Source organism: Rhodnius prolixus, unplaced genomic scaffold (assembly GCF_049639745.1).
Source record: "Rhodnius prolixus isolate KJV_2025 unplaced genomic scaffold, Rpr scaffold_3, whole genome shotgun sequence".
NCBI classification, from domain to species: Eukaryota; Metazoa; Arthropoda; class Insecta; order Hemiptera; family Reduviidae; genus Rhodnius; species Rhodnius prolixus.
Genome location: NW_027411603.1, coordinates 42,686,854 through 42,714,072, shown reverse-complemented (window position 1 = coordinate 42,714,072; position 27,219 = coordinate 42,686,854). Strand labels below are relative to the sequence as shown.

Here is a 27,219-nt window from a genome sequence, read left to right as displayed (position 1 = left end):
TATCAGTGCTATCTAGCGTCAATAGTTAAAACTGTTATAGTTAGATAGTTCAAGCTGTTGCCGCTAGAATGTATGAGAATGCACTTTCTTAATGTTTTGGCCTGTTGTAGCAAATTAATTTTAATTTGAAATTATAGAAAGTTAATGGCTTTTTGTAAACAAAATTCACAGATAAAATTGACAAACTATAACAAAGATAAAACTGATAGGTTATCATTTTAATTCTTTTTTTTTTTTTTTTTTTTTTTTTTTTTTTTTGCGCATCAACAGCTGAGGTCATTAGCGCCCGGAGCTTTTTCCAGTGCACTGCCGGCCTCCGGACAGTGTTCTCTCGTTACAGACAACACTGTCCATCACCGGACAGTGAGCTGTAAGAAGCTCCTAGGAAGAGAAAATCTAAGGGTCAGCAGCTGGATTCGAACCCGGGACCTCCGCGTGGGAGTCCAGTACGCTAACCGCATAGCTAATCCCTTCCCTCATTTTAATTCGTTACTGGAGTAACGATTTATTTATTGATACACATTATTTTATTATATTTATTAATTAATATCATAATTCTACTTAAATTTATTATCTATAGTTTAATATCACAGTTATATCAAAAATAAAATACGACAAAGCGAAAATAATGTTAAAGAACAAAAACAAAAAATAAGCAGAATGGATTAATAATTACGCATTTCTATGCACTTTTTAAGATTATATGTATATTCTTTTGTTAATGTTATCTTTACTAAATAGCATTAGAATTCTTCTTTTTTTTAGTTACCTGTCACATTGTAAATTAAATAAGTTTTCTTTGTAACTTATAGCAAATGATTTTTTCTTTAAAATTAAATGCCCGCCTGATGCAAAATAAGAAAGAAAAAAAACAAAAACTTAATAAAGTAAACAAAAATTAAAACCAAATTGGTAGCATTACTTTCCCTCGCTTCATAAAATGAACAACTAAGTGATTTTATCATAGTCGAATAAATAATTCTCAACCGAAAAAGTGGTTTTGTGCGGAATTAATATTTCAAAATCAATAAAATCGCAGGGTGCCTATAAATAATATATTTTTTCGAGAACGGCTTCTATGAGTTTCTTTTAATTTCAAATAACCAACACTTAATACACTTAATTGTTAGAAATATTTTTCCAGAAAATTTTTTTTTGCACTTCCTGGTAAGGGCTTTCTAAATAATAAGTATAAAATATGTTAAGAATCATAAATTGTAAAAGTAAGTATGACCGGAGGTGCGTGGTTCCTGAAGGTTCCTTGAACTTTATATCCAGCAAATTCAGGTACTAATCTAAAGCATGTTATAAAAATCTCTATATTTTTATTCAAGTAGTATGATTTACCAGAATCGTAAAATGCAGAAGGTATAAGATTTATCTTTTCTAGATTTATCTATAAATACAAATTTATATTGTTTATTTCAATCATTAAATCGTTAACATTTGCTATTTATAAAATACATTTTAAATGCAGAGAAAGAAAGCCAACAACTAACGTTGCAGTTTAATAGACTCTTTTAAAAGAATAAAATGAAACAAGAAGCAAAATATAGTATCAAACATTTCATTCAAAATCAATAACAACTTATATTTTGATAGATATTTACATCATTATTACTCTTATTGTTTCCATTATAATTATTATCGTGAAACTGTAATTTGATATTTATGACTGTTTAACCATATATTACACCCTTAACACATAAGCATGTAATAAGTACACTTTAAGAAACTGTCATTAGTGCATCATTGCTCATTTGAAAATAGGTATATTGTTGAAGATGTCCTCTTTATATAGAAATGGTGTTTAAAAAATCTGCCACAATTTTTATTCAGTTTTCAAAAATATCAAATTTGTTTTAATAATGGATCAAATTACTAGAAAAGTTCCTGAGTTCTGACAAGATAAACGAAACTGAATAATAGAAATACAGTAAACTGAAATTCTCTGAAAGTATGTTGGACTAACAGAAAATGGAAGTGCAAAAGAAGTGTACACTTGTAAAAAAAAAAAAGTGTAAAAAAAAGAGTGTACACTTGTGAAGTTCGTCGAAAACAGTTTGATTTGACAGTAAATTTATGAAATATTAAACAACAGAATTGCTAGGGTTTATTTGGTTTCAGTAATTCTTTTTATGTACATCAAAGAGAACTCGTTTTAAATAAACAAACAAAAAATACAACTAGTGGAAGGAATAATGAGAAACCAAACACTAACAGTACCATCGAACAACAATTCATAAATTACATTTTTATAATTACTAAAATATTTTTGGTTTCAATATAGACAGAATAATTCATAAGAAGCTGTGCTTACACTGCTACAGAAGTATTCACAACTCACAACAAGAGTTATCACAGACGTCGTTGAATATTGTATAGAAATTGAACTGAGTACGTTTAAAATTATGAACACAATATGATGTAATTAATTATTATTAAATACTGATGGTACTTAGTATTCATATATTTTTTTTTTTTTTTCTAAATCAAACTACTTTTTCTTCTTTTGTTTTTTTTTACCTTCCTTACCCGCAGATCTGGAAGCTTGGCCGCTAGATCGAGGTGGCGGTTCATCACACGGTGAGCTCGAGGAATTGGTTTCAGATAATACTGATGAAGAGTCTGAACTAACAATTGATCTGCCTTTTGTAGTTCTAATTCTTATTTCATCTTCACCATTACTTTCTTCACTTGCATTCCTTCTTTTCTTTGACAAGCCTCTCAATGCACGAGAATTCACTACACTGCTACCATCTCTAGTGCCATTCTGCAACATACTCTGCGATGTTTCACCAAAAGCTGTACTCAAACTCGACTGACTACGTCTCAAACTGCCTCTTTCTAAATCATTTTGACTTAGAGTTGAAGATATACTTGATCTTGCCTTTTTCTTTGGTGATTCCTTAATTGTCGAAGTACCATCGCCATTTAAAATGGACTGTGTACCAGATTCACTGCAGTATGTACTGAAACTGTTCTGATTGAAAGGGACGGCACTACTTCTGTCAGGTCGAGTTTGCTCCAATTGTTTTTTGGCAGTTCCACTTCCATTAGGGACATCAACAACTCCATCCTCTTGTCGATTTTCTCGAGAATCTAGTATTTCTGGTGTATCGTATCCAAAATCTTTTAAAACCTGAAATGAAAATACGAATGAAAATAATACATCTAAAACACCACAGTAAATAGAGAGCGGATGAAATGCTAAACTTATAATAAAAGTTTGTACTTTACGAGAAGAATAAATTTACATCACCATACGATATTACTGATAGAGAAAATGTTCTATGAATTCTAAAGACAAAGTGACATGTACAAAAATTACTATGTACTATACAGTTCTTTTGTTTATCAAAGCGATAATATTATGTTACATAGTATGTGTACACAGTGAAAATAACGCAGCTATTTACGTAGAAAACTAGAAAAGTACTTTTAAAACGAAAGTAATGATGTTTCTTTTAAGCTTTAGTGGCTATGAGACATTTGCCAAAATATATACAATTCAAATGAAGCCGATTATGAAAGGATTCTTATAGAAGATGTACGGAATGATGAGGCAATTAGTAAAAAAAAAAAATAAAAAATAAAAATGGGTTGATAGTTAAAATCAACGGAAAGATTGGGGCAGTTTGTTTAGAGAGAGAATACGTATTATACATAAATTATAATGACGTAATTCTAAAACTTCAAAATCTTAAACTCCTACCTGTTGAGAAAGTTTTTCGCAATGAACATACAAATTTTGTAGCATAACAACTTGTTGTTCGTGCTGTCTACAAGTTGAAGGTGACAATCGAGCTTGTTCTTCTTGTTCAATTTTACGCAATTCCAGAGCAATCTCTGCGGCAGTATCATTGTCATTAATTAGTATCTCATTTATCTGAAACATAAAAAAGGGTCATTAAAACAATGAAAAATAAAACAAATTTTATAAATAGGACAAGGATTTTGTTAACACTAAAATCAAAATTATGTTAATTTATTTAAGTAAAGAAAGTAAAATGGATGATCTGGCGCAAATAAAATATAAAATAGTTATTTCAGGTTTTGGTTTGACTTTCTAAATTTATTGTTTTCTTTAAATTTTGGATCCCTTTTGTTGTGGGACTGGAAGGGGTGAGGGGAGATTAAAAGAAATAAGATAATTGGTTAAATTTAATTCATCCCTTGTGCAGAACCATCTCTATTAGACGTGCTAAATAATTCCTGGGACGTTTAATCTTAGTTTATTGCTTGCTTTTGATGAAAGTTAGTACCTTCTTTTATAAACGGAAGTTGAGCCGGAAGAGTGGGATCCAAGTGGAAACTAGAAATTACCTATAGAAAGATCTTGGCACTGCCGTCTAGATAGGCCTGTGAGCAGTAGGTAAGTACGATAGAGTCTTAGAATAATACCAGGCAATGAACGAGTTTCAAAAGCTGCACACATGAAGCCTTCTTTTAATTGCTTTAAGATTCTTCCAACTCCTCCATAAGTTTCGTGGAGTTATAGAGTTCCTGGATTATTCAAGCGTAAGACTTAAGTCTTATGGAGAAATTCCAATGATTCAGAACCTCGCAGTTAGCATTGAACAGAACGATATTAAATTGCTCATTTGGACAGAAAAACAACAAATATTTTATTTATTTATTTTAGTTTAGCCTTTACCAATTCACGAAAGCGTTTCAAGCTGCCCGCGACAGTTAGAACAATTATTCACTCCAAAACGTTTTTTATTCCCCCACTCAGGCAGGTAACGGCAATGTCTCAATAACAAGGGAGTTCCAGTTCTTTTTTACAGTGTATTAAACAAACAGTGTAATACCTCTTCTTTGAAGTCTTTCATAAGTTCTCTGAGAGCAATTCTTAAATCATGTACCAAAGGAGATTTTAACTCAATTAATTTAGACTTTAAATTCAAAATTATTGGTACCACCACATCCACATAATCTTTCTTTAATGCCTGCAACAAAAATTATGAATTAATATATAAATTAAAAGTAAAATAGAACTGCTATAAAAATAAATGTCTAAGTTGTATGATATGCAAACAAAAACTTATATCATAAAATTCCCCAAATCAATTTTTCTCAGAAAAACATTTGATGTAAACATTTGTAAAAATGTATCATTTATATTTGTCAACATCTATAGATTAGAAAGCCAGAAAGAGAGAAATGAAAAGTAAGAAAAATTCGTAAACTTGTCTGTAAATTTTTCTTCCAGTCAATCGACTTCTTCCATGCTCCTTCATATGTATTTATTTATTTTTTTCAGGGACAAATTATAGTAAAATATAAAGTGTACTAAACTTGTCTTATTAAATCATCCTATATTGTGCTTTTTGTGATTAAACTGTCTCTTAGTAAGTCATAAGGCATGACTTCAAAGTATAGATTAACATAGTAATATTTATGTACAAGCATAAAAATAAAAAATCATACTTCACAATATTGAACAGAATTACCTGTGAAATTATAGTACGCTTACAAATATTGCCAATTATTTCATCACGGTTCAATTCTCCAGAACCATCATCAGCAAGATCCTTTGTTTGATTCATATGTACAAGCCTTATCTCCTCGCAAGCAAGACAGAAAAGTGCATCTTCTAATAAAAGAGAGCCGTTCCCTTCGAGAGGGATCACATTTTGTGAGACTTCGCCTAATAAATAAAATATGCCTTTAGCAACAATAATTAAGGACCATCATAACAATAATAATAAAGACAGTCATGCTTTTGAAATCTCTCTTTTGAATCATGCTTATATTCTAGTAGGTTTCTCTAATATTCAAGTGGATTCATGTAAAACTGAATAAAAGTTCTAATAGCTAAATGAATCAAAAACTGAAAAAGTTCTAAAACTCAACGTAGCGTTATGATCTTAAATTTTATGGAGTCGACACTAGCATCCATTTTAAAATATTCAGTCTATGGTAACTAAATCGTCTTCAATAAGCATAGCCGGGTATTGGTTTCAAATATGAATAATCAGCGGAGAACTATGCCGTAAACGTTAAAGAGTAAAATACAAAAAGAACTTCAAACAATAATAACCCAGAGAAGGTTGAGATACTCCGTAACCTCTTTTTACTGAATTAAATGTTAATTTTTTAAAATTAGGTTTCCTTCTAATCTCTACTTCCTTAACTGAATGACAATAGTAACTACTACTAATTACCACAGACTACTTTATTTGAAAGTACACACTCTAACCTAAACACATCTCTTTTAAAGCGCCCAGTCTAACTACTCCACAACCCCTTTTACCAACCCAGATAATCATACAATAGTAATGCACTTTCCGTTAAAGAAGTACTCCACATTTCGATTTGAAAGAGTATGATGGTGATGTTACCTAAAGTAAATTAATTTCCTTTAAGAAAAGAAAACGTGGCGGCAATGTTGAAATGCTGATGTCATTTTAGGGAAGCAGTTAAATCTAATTCGACCAAAAGTACTGATAAATAAGCCGCAGAACTGATAGTGTGAAGATACCAAGTTCGTCGACTCGATGGTATGAGAAAGTATAAAAGAAAGGATATTGATTTGATATCTTCTACCACAACAGGCCACCAGAGAATGAAAAACACTAACTTTTCTCATCCCTCCAAATGAAATTTTTCATTATTGCTAGAAATAAACAAAGATATGTTTCGACAAGTTAATTTGTTTACGAAATCCTTATGTAGAAAGTAAGAATTTATAAAATGGCATTTCCGTTGATGGAGGAAAGTAATTTGAGAAAAAGCTGGAAATCACAGATTCGTGGAATTAGAAATAGACACTTATTTAAATTTAGCAGTTGTCATCGCAAATTTAATTAAATTGTAGACAACAAAATCTTTTTGTAGTAAAAAATGTGGCTGCAAGGCTAGAAAATTAAGCTATTGTATAAATACACATACATACATACTGTGGAAATCAGAATTTGAAAAATTTCACTGTTTAAATACTATTTTTGTAATTCAAAAAGATAACTACAAATTAAATTGTATACTAACACAATATATCTGTGGATAATTTATGAGTAATTTTGAACCTATGATCATCTTGCATATGTTCAAGCATAAACCTGTATAACCTTCTCCTTATCTCTCGATTATGTCTACCAGAAATACAAAAAGCCTCACGTTCCTGAGGTCCTTGTTCGACCCTTGAATATTGTTTTTCTCCCTAAAAACGACCTTTTCTAAATTTTAAATGTCCCATGGATGTTTACGCATTAGAGAAAATAAATTTATTACAAGCGATTCAAGAGGAAATAGAAGTACTTTTATTTAAATAATTTGATAAAATGCAATGATCACCTCATAATCGTTAAAGAAATAAATTGCTTGTATGAAGAACGTTGCCATAATATTGCCCTGTTTCGTCCTGGCACAATTTATCAGAAAAGAAGATGTCTGTTCCTTTATCTCTTCTGAAGGGTCTTCTAGCATGCACAACAGATAAAAAAAGTATGGACCTCGCAATTTTATATAATCCTCCTAGAAAATTAAATGTTTTTAATGATATAATTTCCATATCTGAAAATATGAATAAAAACATCTTTTCTAAACTATCATTCGTTTCAATTTAAATTCTTGCTCTCTCACCCTCTCTGTCACTAAACACTCCACCATACACTCCCACAACTCCCACAGTAACAAAGTGAGTCGATCAGAGGACAAACATATTTTCTTATAACAATCAAATAACTCAAATTATGTCGGAGAATCTTCAACTAAAAAAACTGAGGCAATCCTTCTTGCCCGCGGTTGCATAAATAGAAAATTAAATGTAATTGGTTTATAAAATAGAAATAAATCGATTAATATCAATGATGCAAATACAAAGCTATAGCTAAACATACTGAAAATACCCAAACATACCGTAATAAGTTGCATCAATAATGTTAATGTCATTTTTCTAACTGCTAGATCTTTATCTTTTAGGCAAACGCACATATCACCAAGATAAGCTTCAACTAAAGATGTGAACCTTTAAACAAACAAAAATTAAGATAATTTACAAACATTTATTACATCTAATTTGATAATGGAGAACCTTTTATTAAAACTGTCCGGTAGGACAGTTGTATAAGGGTTCCTTATAAGAAAGGGAGAGAGGGCTTTGTCCATAGAGGACCATTCAGTAATGGATCAACACTGAGGACAACGATGCCACGTATATAAATGATTCAAGAGGGTCGGCTAACCACAGAGGGTTGAAAAAGTGAAATCTGAATGCCTACATGTAGGACCACTTAATCCAGTAGTAAGAGAAATGGGTGCTTCCTTCTTGGAGGTTGAAATTTGTCATTATCTTCGGAGTGATATTATGGTTCAAAAAGTTGAGAGAAGTTATCAAAGAGCCGGAAAAAATCTTTAAAAAGCTTTTATTTAATAGAAACTTGCAAGGAAACGGCATGTGACTTGTTTGATGCTATGTTCCAAGTGCAGTAATAAATATATTCCCACAGGAGACCTTGTTTTAATTGTTCAGTCAAGTATTTCACCTTTAAGTGAAGAGTACTGGCGAGGTGCCAATAATTGCTATAACAAGAACAACAAAATTCGTGAAGAAAAATAAAATAGGCAAAGACAAAGCTATAAATATGTCTTCACATTTGTGGAAGAGTCTTACGAGGCAAATTCAACATTTCCAAAATCCAAATTCAACATTTCCAGAAGACAAAGAGGGAAATGTCAGTCTTTCTTTATTTGCGAATATCGTATGAAAAATAGAATGAATATACACCAACCTTACACATAAATCTGTTAATGCTACTAAAGTATTGATTTTTATCTCAGATGCAGATCTATTGTCAAGAAGTGCGCCCAGAACTGGAACAATTGATTTGGCTAACAGTTGATCTTGTAGACATAACTTTCCAAGAGTTACTACAATTACCGAATGAGTCTGCGAAGTTAACTTATCCTTCCATTTTAAAGCAAGATCTAGAAACGAAAAAAAGTAAATGAGTAAAAATAGATTTTTCAACTCGAAAATTATAAAGATTATTACTAAGTAGAATATCTTGATAAACTGTAGAAATAAATGAGGGAAAGCTTAATTTATTAATTTAATAAGATTTCGAAAATCACGAGGAAAATCTTTGCAACTATATTTTTTGATGCTCAAATAGCATACTTTTATTCTCTGTATTGTACAAATGCAAATGCAGTGGTGACTAAAATACCGAATCCTAGACGTCCGCTCAAATAGATGGCAGTAATAAAAATTATTAAATTAAAATTACCATTTCTTTCATCATAGAAGTCCACTAGTGCAACTAGAGATGATACAAGTTCTTCTGAGACTACATTTGGAGAAGTCATGGAGGCTTCCCCTAAGGTGTATATATATTGACAAAGCACAGTTTGGTTTAAATCCTCTTTACAATCACCATTAATAGTTCTGTTCAAATGCAATTCTGCATCCTGTTCAAAAACACTGTTTTTTAGGAGATACTGGGTAACAAAGAATAAGAACAAAAATAATGGGGTGAACAAAAAAGTTCCGTTTTTCTATTTTAAAAGTTCCATAGACTTTGAAAGCACATCCAATAAAGGCGAACACGATATTATATTTAGTTTGTAAAGTTTCATATATATTATAGACTCTTCAAATAATCGGATCAAATGAGATTTTTCTTAGAAAACCATGACTATGTTTTACTCTACACAAATTACAGTACGTTACTTGGAAACATGCAAGAAAGTTTTAGTAGTTCTACAGAGCTAAGGTGCGCTCTGCCCAAACAGAAGGAGAAGATGTCATTTCTCAGCAATCTCATCATTGGTTTTAAATATTGGTGGAGATATTACCTTCTAAAAACTTCCAGAATCCGGGTAGCCCTCATGATGTAGAGCTATCGGATCGAATTTAATCCGAAGTAATCGTGCACTTGTCAGAACTGACAGTGGCTGAACACATCGTTCGTCATCATTTCCATACGTAAGAAGGGTAACAACAAAAAAAGTCAGCGTCACATGAATTATGAAAAGAATAGTGAAGAGCAATGAAGAAGCAATTACTGATAAAATCCTGAATCAAAGTAGTGGGTGCACACTTGGATGAACATCAAACAATGTTTCGAATTGGAACAATAACAGAACATTTTTGAGAAAATCGGGAATATGCGTTTTCTGATTTTTTAATACTAACGTTCTTCCAATAAATAAAAAATATCATCTACAAACGAATTACGAACTGAAACTGGAGTGAGCTCATTTTTATATCCTCTGAAGGAAAATGTATTATTAATTACCAAAAACAGCTGAAAAATCATTTTGAGAGAAAAACAAATTAAAAAAATTAATAAATGTACCTTAACAAGTTTGTCGGTCCATGTTTTTATTTCTGCTGGATAAGTATGCTGGTATATGTCCATACATCTGGAAATGATAGGTAGGGGAACAGCGAATTTATTCACTGTCTCTTTGATTGATGCACACAAATTGGTTTTACTTTCCTCATTAATTTCACTTAAGTTTAGAAATATTGCTTCTAATATTAGCTGACTTTCAAATTCGCTTATCTATCAAAATAGAAGGTGGAAAATAATTCAATGAAAAGTATATAATTTTGATTTAGTTGAATGAATTAAATGCAGATGTGTTGTTTAATATATTGTTTATATTAAAACCTTAAGTTAGAAATAACTGAGGCCACAATAATAAAGGTTATATATCTAGTTTTAATGAAACACCAAAATTTAATTCCTGATATTAGTTTTTAAAACTATTTCATAATAATACATTAAACTTAGATTTCGTAAAAGATCATAGTAAAATATCAAAAGCTTGCACTTACATTTGTACAATCACGAACTTTTGCATAATAATCTCTCAACAAATGATCATTTTTTGGTATATTTTGAAATTCGGATATGGATACTAATAAGAACAGAGCACCCAAATTATTTTCCGTACCAATGTGACTTCTCAAAATTTTTAGTTCTGTCGACCTGAAAATAGACAGTTTTTTTTAAATGTTTGAAAACTTGTAGATAGAACAATAATTTCTAGCAATCCAAATCAAACTTTTCATCGAATTTTTTCTTCTCACTTTCTCCAACAGGTGTATAGGCTACTTTTTTAAAATTGAGAAGGCGACATACAACCGCAACTCTATTAAGCAAATTACGCATAAGAATAATATTTGTTTTCCAACTGTAATATCCGTTGATGGACAATATTGTTTGTAAGCTACTGTAATGACCGATGATAGAGGACAACGTTGTTTAGAACGTGAGAAAATTTCCGGAAGCCAGTCATTCACTGAAATAGACTCCAGGTGCCAAAAACACTCTGATGTTGATGCAACTTAAATAAAAATAAACCGCAGAATTGGGTGAACACTCATATTTCTTTTTTGCCCAATTTTCGAGATTCTATTTATAAAATTTCATTCAAATTTTCAATTTTTTTTACGAGATTTTAACTGCGTTCAATATAAGCAATAAATATACAGAGATATACTTTCAATCATACACTTTTTTTAAATCAGTCAGTAAGGGCGGGGCTCGTACAGCGGTTCAGTGATTGCGGCACCTTGCACATTCTCCCTTTATTTATACTTTTCCATCCTAGTATAACAACTTTTATGAAATAAAAATTTAAAAAAGCCTTGTGAAAATTTTGGCCAAGCAAATTTCTGCCAACCCTGAATTTATAAAAGCATTTATTTTCTTGCTCCTTGATTACCAAACCTGCGAGAAGTCCTTTTTTGAAAATAGTAACAATTTCCAATGGTTCTACCTTTCAGATGATTAGTGCAACTGCTCTAGCAAGAGGATAGCTACGTCTAAGGCTAGCATGCTCAATTTATATAAATTAAGTAACATTCACCATAACTACAAATAAGCTAATCTCAGATAAATAACCTAATCTTATTTACTGAAGACCAATATCTGCACACAATTCTAAATAACTTTCTTTTTCTCTTATTACAAATTTGAGCTACTATTTTCCAAGGTAGTTGAGAATAACCCGTGGTACTACTGTCATAGAACTCCATGTTATCTATTATTAATTTGGTAGCAGTCTGTAAAAGAATAAAAGAAAAAAATGACCTATAACAAAACAAGTACATCTGTAACATTAAAAAATAAATGAAGCAAAGACAAATTTCAAATTATTTTGAAGTTTTGATAAAAATTTAAAACTCTAGCTTCAATTATGGAAGAGTTACCTCTAAAACTTTTTCTTGAGATTTGATTTCATTATCACCAATTAAAGGAAACACCCCGTCCACCCAAGCAGCAACTAGCAGTTCATTTGTGGGCTGAGCTAGCAGAAGATCTGTTAAACAACTTGTCATTTGTTTACGAACAACCAATGAAATATCCTTGCATGCCTGGATCATTAACTAAAATACAAATCAAAACGTAATAAATTTAGTTTATATTGAACAGTTATTAGTACAATTTAATACTTTTCATTTTACATAACTACATTTAAATAAAACAAGGACTAAGATGAGGTTAGGTTCCGAAGTATTGGCTCTCGCTGATTTTATCTGTCACGCTTGTTTGTTTATATTACTCACAGGTTCGGACTTTCATCCATCATCCAAGGTGACCAATCAGTTTGGAGCAGAGAATTTGACTTCAATTATGTTTTTGTCTGACATACTTACAAAGCACCAGCAAAATTAGAGTCCAAAATTAATTAGAAATTCAATAAAAAGGTTTTACGACGGATAAAATCAGAAATAAGTTCTTCATTAATATTGCCTCTCAAGTGCGCACTATAATTACAGTAATATGATCGGAAGGAAAAACTTAGAATAGCCACTTAAATTGCATGTATAAAATAAAACACTTCAAATGACCAAGAATTAAAAGTCAAATGTATTTTCAAACTCTAGTCTATGTGATGAAGTCTCAAAATTGACTTTGCAATATCTGATTTTGATCTATCATTAATAGATATTGTTCCAGTAATATCTCTCGAAAGATATTTTTAGAAAAATTGAAGAACTTAATATATTGCATTTCTTGAACACCCATCTTACTGAAGATTATAAAGGTAATGGCTACAAACCAAATCAAAGTGATTTCATAAACATATTCCAGGTGTCTCAAGTTTGATTGTTTTTAAATAAATGTATTTAAATTTGTTTCTAAATTTAAAATTTATTTTAATGAAAAAATCACTTTTTTTTACTATCTTAAGTAAATCAAAAAATTTACAAGTGCCTTCAGAAATAGGTAGTCTGATGACAAAAGGAATTTTTGAATCACAGCAACAGATTGTTAACGAAAAACTGATTCGTCGACTCACAATGCAGCTTTAATCGAAATACTAAAATATACACCTCGATTCTTCTTTCTGTATTCCATTTTCCTGCTAGCAAGCAAATATTACAAACTACACTTAAAGCAGCTTTTTTTACAAAAACTTTATCGTCATGAGATAACTTCTCCACAAGATCCATAATAAAAGTACCTCCAGGTATAGGGTTAGTTTTCAAATTGAATAAGGAATCACTATTCACATCTCTAGGATTCCTACAAAACAATAAAAGAGCGGGATAGATTTAAATTAATATAATGTATAAATAGCCTTTTAAATGGCAGATAATTTTTCAAAAGTACTCACCATGATTTAAACAAAGTTTTGAAATTAAAAAACTTTCTTTCATTGGTATCTAGCTTATCTATAACTTCAATTCCCATATAAGGATCGATAAAAGTTTTTAAAATGATGTCTTCAAGCGGTTCCTGTTTAATCAAAACGACCGATGCTAGAGTGCTCAATGCTTTCGTCCTGACAGTTGGTGATATGTCAGCACATTTTGAAACAACTACAGATATATAAAGATGCAGAAGAGAACTTGAAAATCTAGACACTTCAGTTGTCGAAGTCGACGACCGAAGTGGCGAAGAAATGCGATGTCTAGGACTGCTATTATCTACTAACAAAACAAAAATCTGTTTATAAATTTCATTCTTTCTCGGTAAAGGAGCATTGTAAATACCAACGTTACATACCATTCGAACATGGAGGAATATGATCTGAAGAGATGCTGCTTGACCGAATCGTTCTTGAATCAGAGAATGACTGGTACAAATTTGGATGATGATGTGCGGAAAGTAATAAGGTCGCTATTATTTCTACACCAACTACGCGATTTCTCACAGACTCTGCATGACATAGGCTCAATAACCACACATTAATATGGTTGAAGATGAATGTTGGAAGATGCTCAAGTAAAGACACAATTACTTGTACACATTTAGCGCGTACATCAGCCTTGTCTGGAGTGCGAACACATAACTGCTGAACGGCGGCAATAACGCCATCATAGGAGGCTTCTTTAACTGCAGATACAAGCCTGTAATGTGAAATAGCACATTATTAAAAAGCTGTACATAAATACTCAAAAATGACTGGTCATGTTCATATCAATATAAATATACAAAGGTATAAAGTTCATACTGGAAACAAAATGTACTACCTATAAATAAAGTTGAGCAGATTTTCTCGCAGAATGCTAAGGCCTCGAGAAGCATTGGCATTGGTCAGAAAGTCTTGCTCATTTGGACAGAGGTGCGGAAGTACAGATCTCATTATAAAGCGTACAATATCTTCCACATTACCAAACGACTGATTACACATTTCCCCCAATATTTCAATCGATTTAAAAGCTAAGAAAGCTAATGATTTAGGATGAGGGCGAACTTGAAAAATATATGATGTTTTTTCTAAAGATACAACAGACACCAAATTTTGGATCGTTAGTAATATTGAATCCTTTTCACACTTCAATTCAAGATTTTGAAGACAGAACCTCAAGTCATCTAAAAAGGCAGCAACTCTATCAAGAAGATGTATTTTTTGACTACCGCTGAAATTTAATTCTATCTTGTCATTTTCATCACTATTTTCTAGATCGCTAGTTTGTTGCCCTTTCTTTTTCTTGCCTTTTCCTTTTTCTCTAGTAGCACCATCTTCTTCATCCTCATTCTCTAATTCATTTTCATTATCCTGCAAATTGTTTTTTGTTTTGTTTCGCTTTTTCTCCTTCTGAATATTTTTCTCTGTAAACGCAACTTTTAAAATTTTTAAAGTGTCAATTGCTTGTCCAAACAAAATAGAATTAAATATATTAAATACATGCGCTCCATGTACAGAAAGTATTACAAAGTAACATCTACAAGCTTCTAAAGCTAAATAAACTTCATCTAGACTTCTAAATTCTTTAATGTCCTTTTTTATGAAAGTGCTAATAAGAGCTATAAAAGCTCTGTGACCTAAATTTTTTGAAACTAAGCTCTGCCAAGATCTTCTCGCATTTGAAGCTACAGAGGAATCTGTGATACTGTTAGATTGATCAATAGGGTCAGTAATCCAGTCTTTAATTGTAGAACTAACTGTTTTAATTAAATCTAAGATATTAAGTTCTTCTAATACCAATTCATAATCAGATGGTAACTCTTTTTCTTCACAAAAATCTTTTTCCCAAACAGAATCAACCCAAAAACTATCAACTTGGTCTAGTTGAAATTTTCCAAAAAGATCTGCCAATTCCATATTCACAATTAACCTATATCGTTCATTTAAAAAACACCATTAAAACACTTAATAATCAAATAAGCACTACAATTCTGAGAAACATGTGAAGTTCGAGGTTTATAAATGTTTCATTAGACCGCCCTCAGTAACCGTTAACAGTTCTGATTCAACGCTAGAATTAAATCTGTAACCTCCACTTTCAAATATTATGAAAGTCAAGAATGTCTTGCAACAAGTTGTAAACGTTTTTTAAATTGTAACACTTTCTATGTATGAAGAAGTACTATTATTTTTATTTAATATGGACTTAAATATTTTTTGAAAATAGAATGTTCTCTTAACATTCTTGATTTATGTACATTAGGTTTTTCGTTAACCAATCTTGGCAAAACGCGCAAAATTTAAATCGATTTATCTGAGTTCTCTTGGTGATTGTATTTATCATCATCGTAATACGTTTTCACCAAATTGGAGAAAAATTAAAAATAATTATTTTAAAACCTAAAAAGTACTGCGAAAAGTTAATCTGACATACTTATCCTGAAATGTTGAGGCTAAAAATTAAGAGTAAGTCGAATAACTGTCGACGTTGTTCATCATTTGGAATACCAAGTGCCAAGAGAAAATACAGAACTAAAATTTATTTTAGTAAAAAAGGATCCCTTAGCATAAATTCTCAATTCCTAAATAAAATCGGATATAATCTAGTCCAATCATTTTTAGTAATTATCTATCAATACATTTGTATGTATGTATTAACTTTTTCTGAAATTTTCAACAGTAACATTTCATTATTGAAGTTGTCACTCTTTTAAAATGTCATATGTATCTAAAATACTAACCCTCAGCCGAAGTCAGCAAAGTACAATAATTAACACCATCATCTCTCTTTTCCACTTAGTATTTCAAACTCTTATACATTTTCTTTTCCATTTTTTAAAGCTTTGTTGCAAGTCAAATTAGTTTTTAGTGCAAAGCATTTTGTAAGTCCGGTAGATAGTGCCATAGGTTCCTCATGTATTATTGATTTATATCCCCAGGAAAGGTGAAAGTAATTCTAAGGTAAATTTAAAACAAACAATTTGGTTATCTTAATTGATGATGTTATGTACGAATCTTAGGACTGGACAAATCTGGTGGAGCTGTAACCTCCCTTCATTTTAACTTAATTTTTATTGATTGACCGCACCTCAATATTCCCAAAATCATCACTTAATTTAATTTAAAAACTCGGTTGTGCGTTATTATTCTTCATCTCAATCTTTAAATTTTATATTGAACGATTTGAAGTGTAAAAACACCATTTAAGAATAATAATAATAAATTTTGCTTTACGACAATTAGTATTTTAATTCATCTAAGCTGCGGAAACCGTTTATTTCTATTTTTTTTTGTATTGAAAACTCTATGTTTTAATGATTCCTCATAAAGACATAAATATTTGTTTTTAAGCAACATAATTGAGTTTTTTTTTTTTTTTTACTAAAACAAGAATCTGTTACTTTTGGCATTAGACCTTGTACTAGTCAACTGTGGAAGTATTGAATCGTTCAAAAAGAAGGCATATTTATGTAAGGAACTGTTTCTAAGTCAAGTGCCTGGAAAAAATGTTAAATGAAAGAAATTAAGTTGCTCTAATGCTTGTCAATTAGTTTACTCTGACAGCAATTTTTGTTTTTCTTAGAAACATAGTTTTAATAATAATTACAAAACATACCATACTTCCGACAAAAAAGCTCAAAAAATAAAATTAATTACTTTTACAATTGTTTATTCCATTGAAAAAGATTGTACTGAAACTAATTAAGCAATAACTTTCCCAGCAGTACCTAATAGGAACAAGTAGATCTTCTAACACAGGCAATTATAATTCATATTTCCATTAACAAACAACTCCTCAGGAAATAATTAATTTCCCCGTTGGTATTCAAAAAGTACTCATACATTACAAATGCCAAGGTTACTATCACATTCCCTGACGATTTTTAAAAGTTATGCAATGATCACTCATCTTCTTTTACTAAATACTTTAATATTCCCCTCCAGTATGAAGAATTGTGCAACTTTTGGAATCCAAGTAGATAGTTTTATTTCACTATTGCCATGCATAGAGCGACATATTTGCTACAAATCTTCTTCTATCTATTGTATTCATGTGAGTATTTTTTCCAATATTTTTACATTTTTACAGAAATAAAGCTTTTAAATCAATTTAATGAGTTCATATTTGGCGCCAACTTATTAACATTTTATATAAACATCCCCTTTAATTCATCATACACACAGACACAGAATTACTTTATGAAATTCGCACTTCCTGTAGACGAAACTCGAACGAAACATAAGCGCACTATATGACAATTATTCCAAATTGGAAAACTAAATTCGAGATTATACGGCTAATCAACCTTGCACTTCTGTCAAACTGTGGTTCCACAATTCTCAGAAAGCAGGAGATCTTACACCACCATCTACAAACTGAGATTTAATCATAATTACTCGCTACAACATTTGACTCAAATTGGAATTCAGATGAGCACAAATGTATGTTATGTACATGTAATTCCGAATCCATGGAGAGTACTAATCTGTTGATCTTGATCTGCGACAATAGGTAAAGCTACGGTAGAAAACAACTGTGGAAGGAAAAAAACACGTTTTGGGATGAAAAAGTGGCTTGTGCAAATTAGTTTCTCTCTCCTTATTAGTCGAGACTATGCAGCAAAAACATCTAATAATATAAACATTTAAAGTCGACTAAATTTTTTTGTTTTGTTGATAGTTTTTACTTATTTTGAGATGGTTACAAACAAATTCATATATATTTAGTGTTTTATTATGTACTTTTACTAATATTTTAGAAAATAATTTCAGATTCTTATAACCAGTGACACCGAAATATTTCATGAATATGTATTTAGGTTGTATAAAATGCTCTTCATAATTTTTCTTAATTTTTAAATTATATAATTCCTTAATTTAAAAATCTAACAATTACCTTTTTTATATACACACTACTTCTAAATCTGGTGACTATACAGCTCTCGAGAATGCCCTAAAAAAACACGGTCTCGGTGCCAAAACATCTTCACAATTCAAACCCATCGCTACAAGGGGTAAATACTTCGCCAGCAGCAGGTAACAACTGATCCTCTAGCCTAAGAAGAAGCGTATCTGAAATCAGAGATAATCACTTATTGTAAATTATTACTTATTATCATTTATTATAAGCTGCTGTCCCTACGGCAGTAGTATTCTAGAACAAGCCAGAAGGTATTCAAGGGTAGGAATACCCTCCCAATACTAGGTAATAATCCAGGATTCTAGGTTACCCTCAGATAGAGCGGTGTGCCAGCAATATAGGAATAGCCATTCCCCCCTCAAGTGCTAAAGAACAATTCCTCAGGAGAATAGATTCTAATCCAACACTTGGTTTCTTTGGAAGCCCCTGGAAATTTGGCGAGTCGGAATTAGAGCTAACCACTCTCTTGTGTCATAACACCACTTTCTTCAGCGCACCCAATGTACGGTATATCCCCTTCCTATATCAGATGTTAAACCCAGCTCTCTAGAGAAGCTCTGGATGAGTGGGGTACTCCACTCCCTGTCAACCACTCCCTGCGCTAAAAGCTCCCCTCCGCTACTTCAAAATAAAATTTGAACTTGCTAGTTAAATAAACGTCAAAATTAGTTATAAGCAAAAAAGAGAAAGCCCTAAAGAAACATTTTATAAGGTCAAGGGATATTTCATTCACAGAACAAAATATTCACTACATATGAAAGTTATATTAATTTTTTTAAATTTAATTATTTAATTGGTATTGAAGTATTTCTATTATCAACAGAAAAGTATTGAATGATACTATCAGTATTATTATTACTTAATTTTAATATTAGTTTTTCTTCCTTCATTTAGGTAGGGGCCAAAATTGTCCTGAAAGGAATGGTCGTTTTGCGGATCCCAATCAATGTGACGCTTATTTAGAATGTGAAGATGGTGTACCAACACCGAAACTATGTCCGGACGGCTTAATGTTTTCTAATGAAGCTTCATTCTTTTCATACCCATGTGTATATCCTGGGCAAACTGATTGCTCTACTAGGACAACAACACGTTAGTATTTTTTTCTTAATTATATTAAAATTATATAGTATTTTACCCTAATTATGTTCATAGTTAATTCTCCTTAGTTATATTAGTTACTTCTAAGACACTTAGTAGTGACTCATTAAAATTACCATTGCAACAAAAAAAATTCATACTTGAATGCATTAATTGCACAAAAAATGTCATCTACTTTTTAAAAAGTGACGGTTCGAGAAACCAATGCCAATGGAGCTCCAGTAATAGTTTGTTAGGCATACATAAATTTTAATTGTATTTTAAAATATTTGAAATTGGCGTTGTGTTTGGTACAAACGCCTTCTTTGTCATATATAAAAAAATAATTAAGGAGAATTTCTCGTTAATAACGATAGCTTTCTATGCTATGTTTTCCAACCAGATCTAAATGCAGTTCCGATAGTTAATAAATATTAAACATATCAGTTTTATCAATGAACGTTCTACTGACAAAAAAATCCTTTTCCCAGAACCTGCTAAGCCAACAGCTATCTGTCCTCATCAGTTCGGATATTTCTTACTGGGAGATGCATATAACTGCGGTCAGTACCTTAATTGTGCACATGGTAAAGGTTACACTTTCACTTGCCCTGAAGGACTTGCTTTCAACGAAATCAGCCTCAGATGCGATTGGGCAGATTTGGTTCCTTCTTGTAATGCAGAAGGTTAGTTAGAATGTGGTCATTTAATAGTTCCTAATTAATATTATTTTCTAACTCATGTTCTATTGTTTCTATTACACCTACTCTTTATGTATTTCCTTCTCTTTTCTGAATTGGCAAATCTTACTGCTTTTAGATTGTGCGGAATTTAGCGATTATAATCAATAATCTAATACATTGAAAATAAACCTTAAGGTTATATAAATCACAGCCCAATTTGCAACTGTTATTGAGAAAAAGGCTGTTTATGATTTTTAATTTTTAAAAAATTATTTTATTTAATTTATATTATTTCCTTTATATTCAAATATTTTTAGCGCAAGTTAGACACTTCTGGGTTGTATCCATATTTCTATATGGATTTTTATATCCATCAGTTGAAAATAAAAATAACTATTACTTATGTAAAAAGCAAATTGCAACATTGTCGGCGATATCAGTCTGCATTTCATTTCTCAATGATAGAGAATTATTTTTTTCGCGGTCATCAGTCTTCTTTAAATTAATTACACATCATCGCAAGATTTTTATTTTCACGATGATTAATATTATTTCCCCTTATTCACCATTCAGAAAGCTATACATAATAATTGTTTCATGAGATGACTGAGACTTTTGGTGTAGCATTATATTAAGTTCAAGTATTATTAAAAGAACTTATTGGAATGTTTCCTTTCGCAGATTGTCTGTTTTAGGCAACTGTTTATTTTGAAAAATTTTACGATAATTTGCTTGATACTTGTTTTTTTATATTATTTATATAAGATAGATCCTAAGTTAACTTAGGATAATTTTGTCTTGTCTCTTAAAAGAGGAATTATTACAATAAAGCAGATTTTAGATTTTCACAGGAAGTGCTAGTTCGTGAGTGTGAAAAAGTGTTTTTTACAGATCGTTCTGTATGTGATCTCTTTGTGATCAGTAAGTCAAAATCGCAGAGAGTACAAATTCAGTTATTGGTTTAGTTTTTACATTAGCACTCAACAGCATTTGGGCAAAATCAGCCAAAAGAAGTGCCTCTTTCAGAACCGCGTTTCAATTTGTTTTTGAATTTTTCAAAAACTATTTCGATTTTCTTTTAACTTATGAAGTTATTACTAACTCTTAGATCTATACTTTTATTAAAAACATTTTTTTAGTAATAATAATTATTATTATAAAGACGGGGGACACATAATATTCCCCCTTGGTCTCACAGCTAGAGAAAAAACTACAATCCTCAAGGTAGTTCAGGAGGTAGATTGTTCTTACATGTCCAGGATCTTCTCCAATATTCTTTGTTGCGATATGATTTCCTCTTGATCGCTAACCTAACGATAGTAGTTCTATGAAACAGGACTTGAGAAGCCTTTTCCTTCTCCTTCTAGCGGGATCAACATAGAACACAGAGGCGTTAAATAAACTAAATCCCGGTTATTTTACATATTTTTGGGATGGTGTAGGTACGCTTCTCTATATGCAATTTAAATTTATGCTTCTTTAAAGGCCATTGAAATGCAACTTAGTACTTTTCATCTGTTTATGTACGCAAGAATTAATAATTACCAAAATTTTTCCAATTTGAAGAAAATCGATTGACAGGGAGGGTTTCTTCGATGTACAGAATTGAAGTTTTTCTTTTTTTAATTTTTTTAGGAAAATGGTTCGAATTGAAAATCGGTACATGATATGCATGCAAGTGTATTTGAGTTTTTTCCTAAAACACTTTTTTTAAGCACAATTCTAAAAACAATACGCGAATTAGGCTTCTTTAAAGGACTTTTACTGCACTGTTCAGACATTTTTAATATTTATGAGAATCAAATGAATTGCCAAAATTCTGTTTCATCTTGAGGATGATACATAATTTATCTATTCAATTCTAGTCAATTAGGTTTCATTTAAACTTGGACGTATGTATTAGGTCTGAGTGCATTTTGGGGAAGCTGTGGCGTCACATTTCCTTCTACAGAATCATTTCAATGGCAAATATGTGTAATTTTGTAAGTTCAAATGGTAAGTTTTAAAGAAAAATTAAAATGCGTACAATGCGGAAAAGAAAGTCGTGTGAATATTTAGATTTTATTTTTAATTTTAATTTTTTGTAAAATGCTGTTTCATCTTATTTCATATTCCTTTTTTTCTGGAATATTTTGGCACCATACGACTAATATTTTATGTTCTACCAACTCTTTTAATTATGTTCGACTAATATTTAATAAATACCTACTTTGAATTAAGTTTGTTAATAAGATCTCAGAATTGCTACAAAAGAAATTGTCCAAGAGTATTTCACTAGGATTTATTTAGAACGTCTTTTATTAATATCTATTTTTTATAACAATCACTTTGTACTTTATAATTCTTTGAAAGTATCTACAAAGAAACGATGCAATGCTCTACCCCTACAAAACAGATAAAAAAAAAAATGACCTTTTGACATTCATTCTCCTTAATAAAAAAACAGTAACTTTACCATTAGGCTAAAGCGATCTTCTGGTTTTCCTTCTTTTATAATCTAATTTTGTACTGAGAGTTGTATCTGCAATGTTCTGGTGCGCAATCCTGTGCTTTACACTTGGCTGGGCTAATTCATTGCTGTTATTATCATCTAAATCATGTAGTGAACTTGTAGTTGATTTCGAAAGTAATTTATTTTTTTCAAATAATATGGACTCTACATTATGTACTACGGCAATTTTTTTATTATCCTGTGATGTTGATTTCTGAATTTTCTCTTTGGCCTTATGCCATCGCTCTAGGAGATCTACAAATGGGCCAGATATGAGTGAATTACATGGCAGCCCACCTCCAACCAGACTTATTCGTCTCCCTTTATGATTTTCGTTTTTTTGAATTTGTTCATTTTTTGGGGGCGATATTTCAGCAGTAGTATCTTCTCTAATATTTTTTGTTGCTGAATTATTTTCTTCCTCCTCGTAATCTAAAAGTTCATCCTCTAAATTTATAACTTCTTCACTTTCTTCCAAAGGTCTCTTCTTAGTTCTAGAACCTAGTATATTATCCAATGTTTTGCTTAATTTTTTACTCTTTTTTTTGAGATTTTCTGTCTGATCTTGTTTTCCAAGAGACCCACTTTCTCTTAATGACTTTTCATTCTTCTTTGGGATGTGCGGTACAACATTAATTTTAATTTTCTCTTCTTTATAATCTGATAGCTCATTTGATAGTTCATTAGGTTTTCGGATCCCTGCTGTTTGACTGTGCTTATTAAATGAAGGAACAGATTCATCACCAAACTCCATACAATTTAAAGATGAATTCTCTGACTCAAATTGTAAAATTTGTTTTGTATATGAGGAATAAGAATGAGTCATTTGTTCTGCAATACTTGATTCATCACAATTCCTTGCCACATTATCTTCCCTTGAAGAAGAAACACTTTCAATAATAGGTAATGCTGAAATTGTGTTGTGTAAATCGTTCCATAAATTGTGCTTATGTTCAACTCTATGGGTGTCTTTATGTTTTGTAGCATGGAAAGATGCAGTATTTTTATTTCGGCGAGAAGACATTTGGTAACTTGGTCTGGTTGGCGCAACCTGAACAGGTATATGTCTATTTAATTTCTCAATTGGTGTAGGCTTATATTCAGGAATTATTTTACTTTTAGAAAATAATGCTAAAAATTTGGCGTTATTTGTGGAATTTTGAATGTCGGAAACAATATCTTCAACTACAGCTGAAATATCGGGATTTTCTTCATTTTCATCTTTAGGATCGATGCGATTAATAACATGCTTCACTGTCTCTCTTACCAAATGTGTGATGAGTAAGTTGTCATTTTCTTGATTTTTGTTGGAATCATATTTTTTTCTAACGTTGTTCTTAACTTTCTTTGAATGTTTGAAATGACAGTGGGGTCTATCACAGTGATTATCATCAAAAAAAGGACAATTTATTTTGAAGAAAAAACACTTTGAAGGCAACATTATTTTGTTTATATTATTTAAGGTTCAATAAAAATAAAGAAATAAACAACTTGAAAGGTTATGTTTTAGTTCAAAAAATTATTAAACTGACAGGTAGATCTTTTGGTTATATGATGTAATGGTGAACAATAACAACACAGGAAACATATCGGCCTCCAATATTGATTTCCAACGAAATCGGCAACAAATTGTTCAAAAATTGGTAATTTAAAACATTTTTTTATTTAATGTTACGACATAGTAGGTACAAAAAAATCGTTGAAATAGATTTTGACTGTTTTAAAGGTAATAATTTAAATCTTTAACAGAAAAACTCCAATGTTTCTTATAAATGTTAAAAATTACTTAACATTGAAATTATTTTGTCTGTAAAACACCATTCTTAAGTAAATGCTTAAGCTAGCGAACTTAATTGATTTCATCGTTAATAGCGTACATATTTGTTTTTAAACTGTATTTTTCTAGGATGACAAGAAATTTGTATGCAGGTAAGTGGCAGTTAAATTTTTCATACAATTTGAGGAAACGATTCTGAGTTTAGTTGAACCGCAAAGCCAGTCGGAATTACACAATATCTAGTTATGAGGGATCGCATTTACACCTTAACTGCATCATTATTGTCAAGAGTTTTTCTTTGCCAGTTATATCCTAAAGTATCACAGAAGTTTAATTATGAGATGCAATGAACATTTGCATTCATTTGATATTTACAGTAGTTTAGCAACTAATCCGTTATTAAATTATTTCTCTAAATTAAAAAAAAAGATATGTCAATTTTATTTATATCAGAAATGAAAAAAATCCTTATTCTCGAATTGTTTAGGATATTTAGGATTCAGCTGTCCAGTCACTTATAGCAACGAACTGGGTTACCCTGCAGAATACACCTATCACAGGGCTGCTGGAAGCTGTGACAAATATTTTATATGCATACAAGACCGACCAAGGTTGTTCCGATGTCCCGAAGGTCAGGCTTTTAATGAAGATACCAAAAAATGTGAAGATGAACGTGACGTACCAGGATGGTGAGTACATATTCTTGAATTAAAAAAATAATAAGTTTAAAAAAGAGAGAAAAGATTAGCTGTGCGTAGCGAATTGGATTCCCTCGCGGGGATCCCGGGTTCAAATCCATTTGCTGGCCATCAGATATTCTGATCCTAGCAGCTTCTTATAGCTCACTGTCCAGTGATGGACAGTGTTGCCTGTAACGAGAGAACACGAAGACCGGCAGTGCACTGAAAAAACTCGGGCGCCAATAACTGCAGATGTTGACGTGCCTTAAATAATAATAAAAAAACAAAAAAACTCTTGTATAAAAAAATGAACTTTTCTAGCTAATCTTTTGAAACAATAGAAGCCTAAATTTTAGTCATAACGTTTGCAATATTACTACATAAGTATTTTTAAAATTAAAATGTTTCAATTTATGTTTTAGCTATAGCCAGGGACTACAAGGATAAATAAAAGAGAAGTTAAATGTTGGGAGAAATATGTTAACGAAATTTACTTATAGCAATTTGTATAATGTTTTTGAAACTCTTAGCTTTAGAAAAATCAATGGATGTATCCTTAAAAATTAATAAATACATAAATAAAATAAATCATTACTTTTCAGTTTACTTAATTTTAATCTAAGCTTGCCACTAACTAGAATAGCTATTTGTCAATTACTTGATTTTGAATTGAACTAGTTTATTTAGTTATTATTTATATAAAATTTTAGGGATTGGATGATGATGTAACGATGATTGTTAGTGCTTATGCCAAAAAATATCTTACGAATTTTTTAAAGTAATTCTTAGATTTTCATGTACAAGTTTAGGAGCACTTTTTAATCTTTTGTCATCTGTATAGAAAGCCTTACATTCATCAATATTTTTCTCCAAGTAATTGTTGCCTAAACGCTTATCATTTATGAACTGGAGAAGCTGGATGATATGTGTTATAATTACATAATTCTTTGAAATTAAAATATTTTGTGGAAAAAGATTAAAAATTTTATTGTTAAATTCATTTGTCATTTTCCTCTTTTGAACTTAAGTTTAGAATAAACCAATTCTTTTGCCTAATTTGTTTACAATGATGAATTATAATTACTTTCCAAAAGTTATAGCCATTAATTGAAAGAAATGAAAAAAAAACTTTTGTTAAGAAACGTTTTACTGTGCTGTGTATTCTCTGAAAGAAAAAACATATATGTATGTAAACTTAATTCAGCCATTTTTTAAATAAACAAGAAAAGAAACAATTTGTGATTTTTTTTTTTTTTTAAAGACGTAGACCATCAGTTGCTGCAGAAGAGGACTAATTCCTCCGAAATCTTCCATCAACAAAGAAATATCACTAATGCGTACATATCTTGTATGGAGGAAATTTGAATCTTTAAGTTTAGTTTAAATGTTAGTCCTCTTGTTCTTTTTTTTTTACAGAAAATATCTTGAAATTTCGAAGGTTTAGTGGAAACAAAATCAATTAAAAATAAGTTGTTTAAGCTAGTATGAATCCAAATATAAATATTCAAGCCTGGTATCGGTCATTTTGCTGACTTCAAATCTGACTTAACTGAAGGACTGAAAGTCCTAGTCAGCGAAGCAATTTGTACATTATTTATTTGTTGATTATTCAAAAGAAAATCAATAAATATCAGTATTGAAATTGTTTTAATTTGAAATGCTGCAGTATATTGTAGTTAATAGAAATTCTCCTAACTGCATAAGATACAGAGAAGTTCCCCTTGGTATCAATAGATAGTGTTTACTTCTATATTAATTGATTTTTATTTTTTGTCCAGATAGGCATGCGTACAATGATCCCTTTCCCCCATAAACTTGTAGTAGAATGCATCACATTTATGACAATTTTATTAACAGTAATCAACGCTGTATAACATTTTCTGCAATTTATGGAAAAGGACAAACTTAAAACGAATACCAAAAGTTTATTCTTTTTCTTAACGGTTTTCTCCGTAAATATGTTCTCAAATAGTAAAGTCTTGGCTCTT

General features: G+C 30.9%; 3 protein-coding genes across 8 annotated transcripts; 1 reads left to right on the top strand and 2 right to left on the bottom strand.

Moving 5' to 3' along the window:
• Positions 1-1,391: 1,391 nt before the first annotated feature.
• Positions 1,392-16,481, bottom strand: Cap-D3 (Chromosome associated protein D3). Of its 5 annotated transcripts, XM_074125393.1 has the most exons (19): positions 16,341-16,479; positions 16,034-16,263; positions 14,441-15,023; positions 13,974-14,317; positions 13,582-13,897; positions 13,298-13,490; positions 12,170-12,346; positions 11,862-12,022; positions 10,790-10,943; positions 10,305-10,514; positions 9,234-9,414; positions 8,736-8,931; positions 7,864-7,972; positions 7,300-7,479; positions 6,994-7,165; positions 5,457-5,653; positions 4,815-4,952; positions 3,716-3,889; positions 1,392-3,142 (listed from the first exon to the last, which is right to left on the bottom strand). In XM_074125393.1, exons 3-19 carry the CDS (start codon positions 14,599-14,601, stop codon positions 2,498-2,500), a joined length of 3,708 nt encoding a protein of 1,235 aa, XP_073981494.1. In that variant the 5' UTR covers positions 14,602-15,023; positions 16,034-16,263; positions 16,341-16,479; the 3' UTR covers positions 1,392-2,497. The 5 variants fall into 5 exon arrangements, with proteins under 5 accessions (XP_073981494.1, XP_073981493.1, XP_073981495.1 ...); XM_074125392.1 differs by lacking the exon at positions 16,034-16,263 and having other exon boundaries at positions 16,341-16,475; XM_074125394.1 differs by lacking the exons at positions 14,441-15,023; positions 16,034-16,263 and having other exon boundaries at positions 16,341-16,481.
• Positions 16,420-26,466, top strand: LOC141452899 (protein obstructor-E-like). 2 transcript variants are annotated; one of them, XM_074125435.1, is made up of 7 exons: positions 16,420-16,560; positions 17,322-17,457; positions 17,545-17,653; positions 19,415-19,612; positions 20,092-20,286; positions 25,039-25,240; positions 25,654-26,466. In XM_074125435.1, the coding sequence occupies exons 3-7, from the start codon at positions 17,602-17,604 to the stop codon at positions 25,676-25,678; spliced, it is 672 nt and encodes a 223-aa protein (XP_073981536.1). In that variant the 5' UTR covers positions 16,420-16,560; positions 17,322-17,457; positions 17,545-17,601; the 3' UTR covers positions 25,679-26,466. The 2 variants fall into 2 exon arrangements, with proteins under 2 accessions (XP_073981536.1, XP_073981535.1); XM_074125434.1 differs by lacking the exon at positions 17,322-17,457 and having other exon boundaries at positions 16,421-16,560.
• Positions 22,564-24,432, bottom strand: LOC141452888 (uncharacterized). Its single transcript, XM_074125418.1, has one exon. It carries the CDS (start codon positions 24,213-24,215, stop codon positions 22,746-22,748), a length of 1,470 nt encoding a protein of 489 aa, XP_073981519.1. The 5' UTR covers positions 24,216-24,432; the 3' UTR covers positions 22,564-22,745.
• Positions 26,467-27,219: the final 753 nt, after the last annotated feature.

Coding starts and splice junctions, on each gene's coding strand:
- Cap-D3 (XM_074125390.1), bottom strand. CDS start 15,516: ATGGAATTGGCAGATCTTTTTGGAAAATTTCAACTAGACCAAGTTGAT. Junction 13,491..13,581: donor AAAACTTTGTTTAAATCATG/GTGAGTACTTTT, acceptor ATTGTTTTGTAG/GAATCCTAGAGATGTGAATA. Junction 12,347..13,297: donor ATACAGAAAGAAGAATCGAG/GTGTATATTTTA, acceptor TTTGTATTTTAG/TTAATGATCCAGGCATGCAA.
- LOC141452899 (XM_074125435.1), top strand. CDS start 17,602: ATGCATAGAGCGACATATTTGCTACAAATCTTCTTCTATCTATTGTAT. Junction 20,287..25,038: donor TCCTTCTTGTAATGCAGAAG/GTTAGTTAGAAT, acceptor CGAATTGTTTAG/GATATTTAGGATTCAGCTGT. Junction 25,241..25,653: donor GAACGTGACGTACCAGGATG/GTGAGTACATAT, acceptor TTTATGTTTTAG/CTATAGCCAGGGACTACAAG.
- LOC141452888 (XM_074125418.1), bottom strand. CDS start 24,215: ATGTTGCCTTCAAAGTGTTTTTTCTTCAAAATAAATTGTCCTTTTTTT.